The 12654-nt window shown below is 37.9% G+C and overlaps 1 protein-coding gene across 2 annotated transcripts in view; it reads left to right on the forward strand.

Moving 5' to 3' along the window:
• Positions 1-12654, forward strand: part of COL24A1 (collagen type XXIV alpha 1 chain) — a 152035-nt gene that overhangs the window by 120888 nt on the left and 18493 nt on the right. For both annotated transcript variants that reach the window (XM_030033175.2, XM_030033176.2), the window contains 9 exons: positions 873-926; positions 1718-1771; positions 3042-3098; positions 4846-4899; positions 5434-5487; positions 5594-5647; positions 7798-7851; positions 9516-9623; positions 12168-12275. In XM_030033175.2, coding sequence (XP_029889035.1) covers positions 873-926; positions 1718-1771; positions 3042-3098; positions 4846-4899; positions 5434-5487; positions 5594-5647; positions 7798-7851; positions 9516-9623; positions 12168-12275 — 597 coding nt within the window. The remainder of the gene's footprint in view (positions 1-872; positions 927-1717; positions 1772-3041; positions 3099-4845; positions 4900-5433; positions 5488-5593; positions 5648-7797; positions 7852-9515; positions 9624-12167; positions 12276-12654) is intronic.

Here is a 12654-nt window from a genome sequence, read left to right on the forward strand (position 1 = left end):
TCAGAATGAGACCTGTGCACCTTTCCAGACAGAAACCCAAACCATGGAGCTGGAAGCAGTCATCTCATGATCTGACAATCAGAGGAGCAGGATGGCAGGGCATGCCATGGAATACTCATGCCCCACAGTCCACATATAACCTCACTGCTGTGGCTGTTTCTTAAACCTTTCCAGTTCCAAGAACAGAAACCATGGAGTTTGCTATTATATAAAATAAGCCTTAGCCATGGCTGAAACAAAGCATTTCAGATGAGGACTGCTACTCTTATTGAATGGGAACCTGATCCAAAGTTAACTGAATTAAGTGTATTTCCATTAATTTTGAGCTCCTTTCATCACAAGCTCCCCAAGCTTGCTCCACACTGTATGACAGATGCACAGACACGTGCAGCCTCTGCACTAGTGAGGCAACTTGCCCATCTCACTGCTCCAGGGCCCAATCCTGTGGCCACTGAATGCAGCACTGTGTCCCTGAACACATGAAGTACCAAGGTAAAGTAACTGTCTAATGGCCAATATTTTCAAGAAAGGACTCAATTTCTTAAGGTGAGGACCACCCTCAGCTTCTCTTGGCATACTTCACATTTATAAACAGAGTTCCTCCACACCTCTGAAAGCTCAGATCCTTTTGATCTTAATTATGCACAGGGATTGTACAGTTAGGACTGAAAATGTTGACTGTTTTTTCCACAGAACAGGGAAAAGCCCAGTGTTCTTTACCAAATGAAGTTGGACCTAACAAGGAAGTTGTGTGTGGTTCTCAAATCTCAATATTTGAAGATTTTTCGAAGTGATCACTTTATAAAGTAGGCATTGTTGTAACATTTTACAAGGGAGTTCATGTTTCTATCACTGATTATTGCATTTAACAGGGACACCTAGGAGGAATGGGACCTGAAGGAGAGCCAGGAATTACAGGCTATGGGGTGAGTTTTTTACCAAATTCATGTACGCGCACATCCCTGAGTAAGTCTGTGGTACTCTAAATAATTTCAAATATCATGGGTATCTGTATCTAGAATACACAAATATCTTTAGGAGTGTCAGATACTCACATATGTTTATAAGACACGTGATTACCTACTCAGAAGTATTAGCCTTAAGCAATGATGGCTGGTTTTTGTGAGTTCACTAGCAGTTGTGTTTTTACCACAGATTTGAAACCCTTGTTTGTCCAATGTATCTCACCCCTTGTGAATACAGTTCCTATAAAACTACTACAGCTATTCATTATAAAGTGTGTTCAGCAAACACCACCACCTCTGCTTACTGTCTGGCCAGGCAGTTTCCATTGCAGTAACAGAAACTGATTGAATGAGGTTAGTTGAAGGACATAAAGATATTGTGGTTTTCACTGAAAAATAATTATAATCACTATCATAGATAGATGGAGTCCTGCTCTTAGATCAGACTGCCATGTCTTTTTCTGAATAGAAACTTCCATCAGTGGCCCTAACCCTGAAGCAAGAACCAGCCCTGCTCCCCTCACCTGCATCAAGCCCTTCCAGAACCTTTGGTTTCCCACTGTGCACAGAGCTTTTCCTGCACACAACACATTTTCTGCCTGGGCCCATTAATTCTATGCCACATCACTATTTAGCATTATTAGTGAGCAGCAAAAAAAGAATAGTAATAAGCAGCTAAAAGAAAGTTTGGAATTAATTATTTCTTTAATTATTTGCTTTGGAAGTAATTTTTGGTTTGTTTGTTTCTTTAGGGTCACCAGGGTCCTCCAGGGCCCCCAGGGCCCCCAGGACCCAAAGGAGAAAAGGTATAAAGATGGATTATAATGTCTTACAGTTTGAGTAATTATAAGGGGAGGAAATGTTACTGCATGTTCACTGTTTTCCACAGCATGCAGCAAAAGCCACTGTTTGCGGTATTTATTAGTATTGTGAGAGAATATGAAAAGAAATGCAAAACTGGGAAGACAGATCATTCAGAGGCAGAGTTCTGAATTATACAGTTGAAATGTTTCAGGTTTTAAAACACAAGATACCCATTGTAAGAAACACATTCTATTGTATCTGATAGCACCACTGCCCTTAGTGAGCACTTCTGACAGAAATAATCAGTGCAGAACCAGCTAAGTATTTACTGACCTCTAAGCCTGTGAGTACACCCACGGGTTTTGCTGAAAGTCCAGCTAAGATGGACAAAAGTCTGTGCTTAATATAAGGGGCAGGATGTTGCCTCAGTGCTGCTATTTTAGTGTCAAATTCATTGTTGTTCTTTTAAGCCTCAGATCCTGCAAACAGATTTGTATGCTGACTGAAGTCTGTGTGGCCCCAACCAGGTAGAGGGATTCCCTTCATGAAGATCAGTTTGGAGTTGCACCTGACAGAGAAATACAGTCTAACATTAGGGCCAGTTTTTCAATGAATACTAATAATAGGCAATTAGTGGTTGATGTTATAAATAGGTTCTGATATAATTTTCAGAAACAATAACTGAAAACTAAATTGTTGGGGACTAGGTGTCTAGCTTGCTTGGTCACTAATGAAAAAGCACTGAGGAAAGTCTTCATCGTATTTAAAATGTGAGCTTCTTTGCATTAAATATTGGTAAATATCATCTGGAACAGATAACTTTTTGTCTATTAGTTTGGAGGGCAGTTGTTTCATATTTAAAATTTAATGGAGTTCAGGCTGAATATTGGAGTCTTCTGTACACTTGTTTGTCTATATTAGGTATATTTCTCAAAACAGTGGAAGAAACTTTCTTTTTTCCTCTTGTCAAATATCCTGTTTATCCTTTTTTTTCATTAAATAAAAAAATGATTACATGGACATCATTCAGATACTTTTCTTTTTACAGCAGCCTTTGAGAATAATGCAAATAGCTTTTTTGTCTCAAAGATGTTTAGGTGCATGTTAAAATTGAGTTACCATTTCCACTGTATTAAAACCATAAGCATTATATTCACTTTTAGCATCTATACAGTATGCTCTCTGGGTGTTTATTAGCATTTGAAGATGTGTGCGTTGTAGACGAGGTTGAATTTCTAAGTTAATATCTTTTAATATTTATCTTCGTTTTAGGGTTACCCAGGTGAAGACAATACGGTCCTTGGACCACCTGGGCCCATAGGTGAACCAGTAGGTCTTTCTTTCTCAAAAAAGTTATATTAATGCCTCTCAAGACAGGAGACAATGCAGGTTCTTTCTGAAACTTTATATCACTGTCTCAGGAGTCAGTACCCCCTTGTACAAAAATGTAGAATGGTGGTCCTTTAATCAGTAATCCCTCTCTGAAAAATGCAGTCATGTGCTCTTTCCTGCTTAAGAGTATGTGCCCTGTGTTCAGTAACGCTAATGCCATTAGTCTGTGTTTAGATCAGCACATTTTGGAACAGAATTTTACCCTCTCTGTTTATCCTGAATTATACCTAATTGCTTTACTAACCGGAAATATGTTTTGACTTATTTCATTATCACTACAAAACTAATTTAGCTGATTTAGAGAGCGCTGCGTTTTGTAACCGTTTTTTACTGAATTCATAGTCATGGAGATTTGATATCGTGGGATATCTCTCTGCAGCAATTACAAACATGTCCAAAAAAAAAGTCATCTCAAAATCTTATTAGAAGTATTTCATGTTCAGGCTTTCATTGTGCCAGAAGTAATACTTGTACAGTCTACTTCTCTTCAGATTAACCTTAATATTTATACCTCACCTCCTCAAAAGGCAAGACTATAAGACCCTGATGTAACTGAAGACAGAGTCTGGACTAGGTTCTTAATTATGGTAATGCATGAGAGAAGAGACTTCAGCCAATTCTGTTGTAGCCGAACTGGCTCTATAATGCTGACTGCTCAAATGTTGCAAGCAGGGCCCTTCCACCTTGTGGATTCCCTCTAGCAAACATGCTGTGAGGCTGCTGAAACCTTGGAGAGTATACAAGCAGTTGCATAATAGTATCTGTTGGTGGATACGCACTAGAAGTGGTTAATCTATTAATTTGTGAACTGTAAAGACACATTGCAGTTAGTGATGCCTGGCCAATTTTTCATTATGTGCCTTTACTTAAGACAGCTGGGAAAAAAGCAGTCCCTTACTATTTCATCTAATGATTGGGTGTCTTTTGGAAAGTCTTGGCCATTCTTACTTTCTATGGGCATGACTTTCTATCCCATCATTTTTCCTTTGACCGAGATTTGGTCCATTTGCTGCAATGAGAGTTAAAATTCTGGGGAAAAATCCCATTTCTTGTGGGACTGGAGTAAGGGCCTTTCCCTAAAGTAGAGCTACTGAGGTGTATGAATACAGCAGGAAGAACCACATGACTCACAAAAATCATGTTATTCCCTCTGCTTCTGTGCAGTTCTCATATGTGTGAAGCATGCTCAGGGATTGAAATTGCCTTTTTATTAGGACGCACTTAAAGCAGATTCTGAGTACAGCAAGTCATTTCAGAGAACAACCCGATTTTGTCTTACAGAAACCATAAGCGAGTTTTCCTCACATGTCTTGAAAACAAAGTCTCTTCATTTATTCATGGAGATTTTTAATTCAGATATCATACATATACAGGTATAAACCTGGAGAAGTTCTACTGAGGTCAATACTCCTGTTTTATTTATGTCCATGTAAGATCTATCTTCTAGCTTGCAGTCTTCAGTTACAAAAAATTTTAGACAGTGGCTCCTGTCTGACTGCAATGCATTTTATTTAGGAAAAAATTGTGTTTGTTCCTTTAGACAAGCCAACTTTAATGTTTGTAATCCTCAGTTCCGTCTCGTCGGTTAGTCTGTTTTGAGAGAAATCCCAGCTTTCTTTTTGTACTTCACTGCAGCATTATTTCAGTTCAGCTGTTATATTTTGCTCTTTGTTTTTCTCTCTAGGGTCCTAGTGGTGAACGTGGAGATAGAGGAGAACCTGGTGATGAGGGCTATAAGGTAATATCTCTTGCTAAACAATTCTGTGATTCTGGAATACTGAATGAATTAACATTTTTCTCTGAAATTTAAGCACTATTTCGTTGTAAACTTAATCCTAATAATTACTTGTGAATTGAATTCAGTCTTTCAGCATGTAGAAGTTTTATGGTAACTCATGCTAATCACTGATGCAGTTTGTTTGCTGAAATACAAAAGAGACAGTCCTTGACACGAAATAACCTGTTTAAGTTACACAGATAATAGAGATAGACATAGTAATAAATCAATGAACTGAATACGATCTATGCTTACAGAAGTGCAGAAATGTTTCAACAATATGTAATTCCCACTTGCAGTTTGGAGTAGAGAATTTAAAGAAAAGCTCCCTAAGGTCTGATCTCAGGAGAGCTGAGCATGCTTTATTTAGGTCACATCAGTGAAACTGGGACCACCCAATACCTCCCAAGATGGGCTTTACAAGAAAATCTATAGCTCACTGAACATGCCATCCTGAGTTACTTGTATTGCAATGTTATATTTTCTGCTTCCCAGGGTCATATAGGTCTTCCAGGGCTTAGAGGACCTATTGGACAGCAGGGGCCTCCAGTAAGTGTTTCAAACAAGTGAGATTTCTCTATTGGCTGTTGAAAATGTGTTTTCTTCTGCATTCAAACGATTCTTTTTATTTATTTAATATATGCTCTTTCCAAAGGGAGAGCCAGGTGAATTGGGAGAGCAAGGACCAAAAGGAGAAAGAGGTTCAGAAGTAAGTAGAAAAATGTAAAGCAAAACTGCACTTATTTGGAGTTCGTATGTTTTTACTGTTCACTGACTATCACTGGAAAACGGTTATATAAGGCTAAAACTCAGTGTTTGGGTTTCTTTTTCATACCTGCAGGGACAATAAAAATATAGAATGGAAAATTGCATAATGATCTGGGATAGTAAATATGTGTTATTTGATAGGTAAGTGGTTTTACTTTGGAGTAATATAAAGCATTATGAGAGGCTGTTTTGGAAACATTTGAATAATATTCAATTACACCCCTAAATGGAGTTCCTTGTGGCAAACTAGCTCTGGAAGACACCCAGGATTTTACTGCTCTGATCTGTAAATTAGCCTTCTGGTACTGCACTGCACCGAATTTTCAGAGACCTGGAAATTAAGGAATTTGGTACAGAATGGTAGAGGAATAATGACAGAGCAAGTAATGAAAAAGATCAAAGACTACATCTTTTGCTTTAGAAATAATAGTTCATCTTGGTGGTGTGTTGAAAATTGCCAAAAGTATTTTATGTTCTCCCATGGGGTGAATTTCATTGGCTTTTGAGATTTAAAAAGATTTACGGTAAAGGATTTCTTACAATACCAGTTGCCATTGCAACTTAAATGAGATATTTTATCTGAGGGGTTCCATAGTGCAACTCCATTAGAGTTTCAAAATTTTCTAGGTAAATACAAGAATCTGTAGTAGATTAGGAAATTAGGACATTTAGCAACAGAAAGGAAACATGATGTGAAGACGTTGTCAGCATGTACTCTAGCCATGCACTTAGATACACTGCCTTTGACAAACTACTCACAGCACAGGATAAAATCTGTCATTCCTTTGTCTTTCCCTTGGAAAATGTTTTCTTTGTGTTGCAAATGCCCCTCAGATTAAAACTACCATTTGCAAATATGGAACCAATATCCAACCTGGAGCCAACCCATAAAAGCCTAAAGGTTTACGCAAAAATGTTAATAGTGAAAACATTCATACAGTCTTAACTCCAGTGGCATGACTGGTGCTGCTATAGCAAGCCTTGCAAAGCCAATCCCATAAACTGCAATGCTGAATCATCTGGGTTTACTTTATATGCATTCAGAAATTTTAATAAAAGCAATATAAAGTTCTTTGAATATACACATTCCAGTTCTCATTGGTGGACTTTTTTTATGCCTTTCTTAACAAAAAGGCATTAAATTAATGAATAGAACAAAATTTTGCTGATTTTATCATATTTACATTAATTATAAAACATTTACTTTTACAATGAGCTTAGCTTTTTCACTTTATTGCATGTTATGTAATATTGCAGCATAGTAGTTTAGCATCACTTTTGCTTTGAGAACAGCATTTAAAATAATTAATCCAGAAAATCTTGGAAGCTTTTTTCTATTTAATTTGTGCTAACAACTGTTATTCCTGTGCCTGCTGTCCAAATGGTTGCATCTTTTAGAGGTAGGATAAAATTCATGACATAGATCTTTATATTCTGTGAAGAATATCCCATAAACAAATTCTCTGAGATGCTTTTGACCCATTCTGAGCTTTTCTTCCTTGGTGCTTGGCCTCCTGTGTCACTAAATGACTTATGAGAATGTTACCTGCTATCATTATCACTCAGTTTTCTAAGACTATAGATTCCTAGATCAGTCAAGACAAAAAAAAGTCTGGTTTTAAGTAAATTTTATGTTCTGTACATCTTAGATAAAAAGAATGTTCCTGTATGTGACACTATTGTTTTCTAGTATTCTTTTCCACATACACTCAGTGCATCTACATTGTCTACTTTTCATGACTTCCCTTTTTAAAAGGTACGGGAAGTGCTGTAAAAGCGTACTTCCTTACAGAGGTGTGGCCAATAGAGGAGAAATTGCCAGATTCATAGTGAAAAACTTCTTATGCCTATTGTTGTTGAAAAAGTTCTGAAAACTGCACTATACCAATTTGGGAAAGGGAAAAATATACAATTCTACCAAAAATGTATTCACTTTTACTTGAAAAACTTTCTGCTGTCTCCTGAAATGAAAATAATGTGGTCCAAAGCCAGGCAATGTGAACATGTGTACTAGAGGGGAACAATTCTCAGCTCTTCTTAGGGGACTGCGTTTAAGACATTTGTCGGTTCACAAGTATTTGTAACTTTTAGGGACCCACAGGGAAGAAAGGAGCAACGGGTCAGGCAGGCAAACCTGGAATTTCTGTAAGTAACAAAATTCTACAGTCTATCTTCAGGTTATAAAACACAGAAAATAATAACTAATAAAACCAAAATAGAGTCATGCCAGTGGTACCAGAAAGTCTTAGGTTCACTCTAAAGAACCTTCTTACTATCCAGGAAGTATAGAAGAACCCCTGTGAAAATAAGAATAATTTTTGAAGCTATGTTAAATTATACTGAATTATGCTCAGTTATTCAGCATATGGAAGTGAAGTGCAGCTAATATAACAACAAGGTGCTTCCTGCTTGTAAAGTTACTTAATTAGATCATTTTTGCCTGTGGCTTATAGTCCATGTGCTATCACATTATATTGCACAGAGCTGTACTGCTGTTCACTCCTGGCTCCCATCAGTTCTTTGAACAGCTGCAGCCAGCAGAAGCATGGATCCATACGTTCATGATGGATATGGCTGGCAGATCCCTTGAGGTTTACTTCTTTCTCTCACTTGCCCTGAGCTGAAATTTTTAATGTTCTTTCTTGAGTTACTGTAGAGAAGCTAACTTGCATCCCTTTCTCCCTGAGGGAGAAGACAGAGCAGGAAGCAGTAGGTGTTCTGTAAACATAACCAAGAACAAAATGCATCAAGGCTATTTTGGTCCCCTAATAAATAGTACCACACAAGCCCATATTGTAAATAACTTTTACTACCTCACATCAAAACATTGTCAGTAACCAGAGAAATGCAGCTACTTCACAGAGCTTGTACCTGCTGGGCAAAGTGCAAGGGCCTTTTGATGACAAGGAACTGTGTGTCTTCTGTAAATACTTGGCTCTTTCCTCTGGAGGACTGCAGAGAGTGTACACTCAGCAGACAAAGGAAAAGAGGAAAAGGCAAGACATATGGCGAAGTGAGGAGAAGACAGTAGACTAGAACTTGAGGAAGTTTCAAAGCACATCCCAAGTGCAAGATACTTCAGCAACCAGAAGTTAGAAATAAGATTAAGATGGCATGCTTCTTATATTCTATATGGCTGTTGTTAACCACGCTTTTTCAAACAAGATGTGTTGTAGTTAGCATATTTTAAATTTCTGAGAAATGCATTCATACAGAGATAATTGCAGAACTCCAAGCCCCTTAAGATAGTGTATTTCAGTCTAAAGGGAAATAATTGTGAAGAAAAAATCACCGTTCCTCTGGTGGATGTGACATGAGGCTTTTTTGTGCAAGTATAGCAACAGTTAGCAGAAACTTGCCTTATTAGAAGTTTGTATGTATTTTTGATATGTTCAAATTTGAACAGCGTATATTTGCAAATGTACAGTACAGAGTATCTAGTAAAAGGAAAGCTGAAAAGGTATACAGTTGGGCTTTTTACAGGGATAAATAGATGACTTTATCAGGTTTCCTTGCTTCAGTTTAAAAATCAACACTCTCAACCATCTTCCAGGCCTGGCACACAGAGGGGTCAGCCCCATGGTTTCAGCTGAAGTTGCTCAGATCCCACAACACAAGAAGTCTAAGGTTAAGCCAACAGCATTTTAAACCAAACATCCCAACTCAGAGCTCCCTCTACAAGTATTCATTTCTGTCACTGGGTCTGTTATTATGTAGGGTTTAGGAAATACTGTGACTGAAATCTAGTTCTCTGATGGTGAAGATGAAGAGAGCCGATGGTGCTATATTTGATATGAATTTGTTTCAAGGGAAAACCAGGCCCAGCGGGGCAGAAAGGAGCAGTTGGGTACCCTGGACCAGAAGGCATTCCTGGGAACCCTGGCAAGCCTGGGCTGTCAGGGAAGCCTGGCCCCAAGGTAAGTTGCTTTCCACATTGCCTCTCTTTATGTCATTTTGTATTACAAATTTTCTAAGGGTAGGGTATTTAAACAGAAGGAACCATTCTCAGTTCCTTGAGCATCTTGAAAATTAGACCAATTCTTTTGTTTTCTTTCTCTTTCGCTCCTGATATTCTGGCCGGGATCTAAAGTTAGCATAAGTGTACTGTGAGAAGAACTATTTCATTAGCATATGTTAGTAGTAACTACAACTAAGTGAAAATGCTTTCTTAATTGGAGAGGCTTCACAGTTCTGTTCCTGAAAACAAGCCATAGACTCCAACTGAGGCTGTTTCCTCTCAGACTCTGAGATAATCCCATGTTTCCCTTATTGTCTTTGAACTGTAACCTATGTCTCTCAACCTAAGCGATTCTAAAGCTTTGCCCAAAACCACTGAAAAAGAGTATTAGGTGTCTGAGGTACCTGGAAGCATTCTTGGAAACAGGTTTTTTGTCTGTCTGTTCTTTGCTGTGGGCCAAGGGTGGTGACCTGCTGATTCTGGGAGCAGTGACAAAGCTCTTTGCCTATTCACTCCAGAGAAGAGGGAGAAAATTCTTATGGTTGTTCTCACTGTTGAAAGTCTGATCACTTTGATTTCAAGTATGGTATTTCTCAGTAGTTCTAGTTAGATGGACCAGTAATTGTTATAAAAGGATGCCGAAGGATGCCTTGGTGTTAGGAATTAACCAAGGTGCCGAATGAGGCGCTGTTACAAGTATAAATTTCCTATCTGGTTGAACAAAGAGGAAATTAAACAAGCTACCCGTAGGGGGCAGATGCACCTTATTCGAGCCTCTTCAGTTTCAGGTAATGTCCTACTGAACCTCTTCCAAGTACTTAAAATTATTTGGAGCTGGATTTAGGAGTATTACCCCAAAGAATTCTTACATTTTTGCCTTTCCACTCAAAATGTCATCCTTCATATTAAAAAAGACTCCATTACTCCATATTAACAATATATAGTAGCATTATAATTTGTAATAAGGAGAGGCTTGTAAATGATTTTTGCCACAATGGATAAAAAGAACAGAACTTTTGCTATGTAAGTTTATCAGTCCATCAGGCTATGAACCACAGTACTATATTCAAAAGCCCTGAAAATCACATTTAATATAAAAATCCTGTTTCATATAACCCTTTTATTTCTATGAATGCTTAACCGAATGTCATATGAAATAAGAAGGAAGATAAATATCTATATGTATGTATATATTTCTACTAAATGACATCGCAGAAACATTCATTTGGATGGTAGCAGATTTCCATTTTGTATTTTTTAACATGTCAAAATTGGCTTAACTCCATGTACTCAGTAACAGTTTTTTCCGTTAAAAATAGTTGCTTTTGTTTATAGTCTGATGTTCTCGTATGTTTTCATAACAAATGTTCTGATCTTTCTTCATGCGGTAGTTATTGTATGTGAATCCTGACAAGAGTGTACACAATCATTCTAGTATTATCAATGTCTGACATTTATAAATAAGCATGTTGAATTTTGCATGCTTCTGTGGGAAGGTAGTCTCATTTTGTTTCTTGATGTGGAGTTCCTTCTTCCTGAAAAAATGAATACTGTGAATCTCAAGCATATTTGCAGCCCACCTGTCGTGAATGAATTCAGCATCTTGTTTTCATCGGAAGGAGCTCCTTATGATAGGCTCAGACATCACACAACACTCATCCAACAACCATCTTAAGGAGTCATCTTCTATAATTAACAGAGATTAGTGCTCTCTTCCTGCATATTTCAAAACAGAGTTAGAAAAGAATTAAATAGGGATCAGCGCTAAAGGCTATTAATCTGAACATGCAAATTTTCAGGTCTGGGAAAAATTTTAGGTATCATATAAACTATTCTGTATAATTCCCTGTGGGAGGTAAAAGCAGTCACTGGTATACCCATGAGTGCTTCCATATATACTTGAATGCACAATTACTGTGGACAGAAGATTACTTACTATATCTAGATCACTGGTACCTAAGCTGGTGATCCAACTGGGCAACTGTTCCTCTTTAGGAGGGTGCTAATAGGGAAGATGCCTTGCATAAGCCCAAAGAGGCAATTGATTCTCTTGAATGTTCTCAGAAGGTCTAGGTAGGTGATCCCATACAAATGACATCAGGATATGTTTAGGGTAGGACAGAACAAGGTTTAAGACGAGCACTGAACTGAACAACTGCAATGGGCTGTGGCATGGTTAGCATTTGCTTTGCTGACAGTCAGTGACTTGTTAAACTATAATAACTTGACTCCTTAGAAACGTCAATCCACCCCACAGTTAAAGTGTATGTAGCTTTGTTGCTAAGTATGATGGCGTTTTGCTTTTGGAATATTAGCAGAAATCCAGATGATACTGCTGATCATTGTCTTTCCATATATTTTGATGTACTGTCAATGTGTGTCCACATACACAGAAAGCATTAAGTGGCTTTGACTGATTTTATGTTATGTGCCTGTTTTAGCATACAATGAAAAAACAAGTTGGGCTATTCTGCTTGTAATCAATTATTTTCAATTTCTTAAGGGTAATAAAGGAAACTCAGGCTTGCCAGGTCTGGCAGGTTATCCTGGAGCTCGAGGTCCCAAGGGATTGCCAGGCATGCCAGGGCCCATGGGAGCACCCGGACTAAAGGTACACACATGAGATCTTGTTTAAGTACAGTATTACTGATATTGCTTAGTCTTCATACTGCATCCAGTGATTGTGGAACCACTGTGCTACTGTTAATCATATGAGTAATTGACATCAAAACTTATTTGAAGGGTAAGACTGCAAGTTGTGCTGACCTCATTTCTATAAACTGTAATTTGAAAACAGAGGTCCCATCCATCTGGATGCTATTCCCAACTCCAGAAGCCATTCAAAACACTTCGTATTTATTCACTCAAAGCTTTAGGGCCAAATGTTTCCTGACTTTTCTTTTTAAACTCCTGTGACTACTAGAACAGTTTGGATGATTTGAACATCTAAGCAATCTATTAGCAGAGAAGTACTGTCATTTCAAGCCTAA

Source organism: Aquila chrysaetos, chromosome 12, assembly GCF_900496995.4.
Source record: "Aquila chrysaetos chrysaetos chromosome 12, bAquChr1.4, whole genome shotgun sequence".
NCBI classification, from domain to species: domain Eukaryota; kingdom Metazoa; phylum Chordata; class Aves; order Accipitriformes; family Accipitridae; genus Aquila; species Aquila chrysaetos.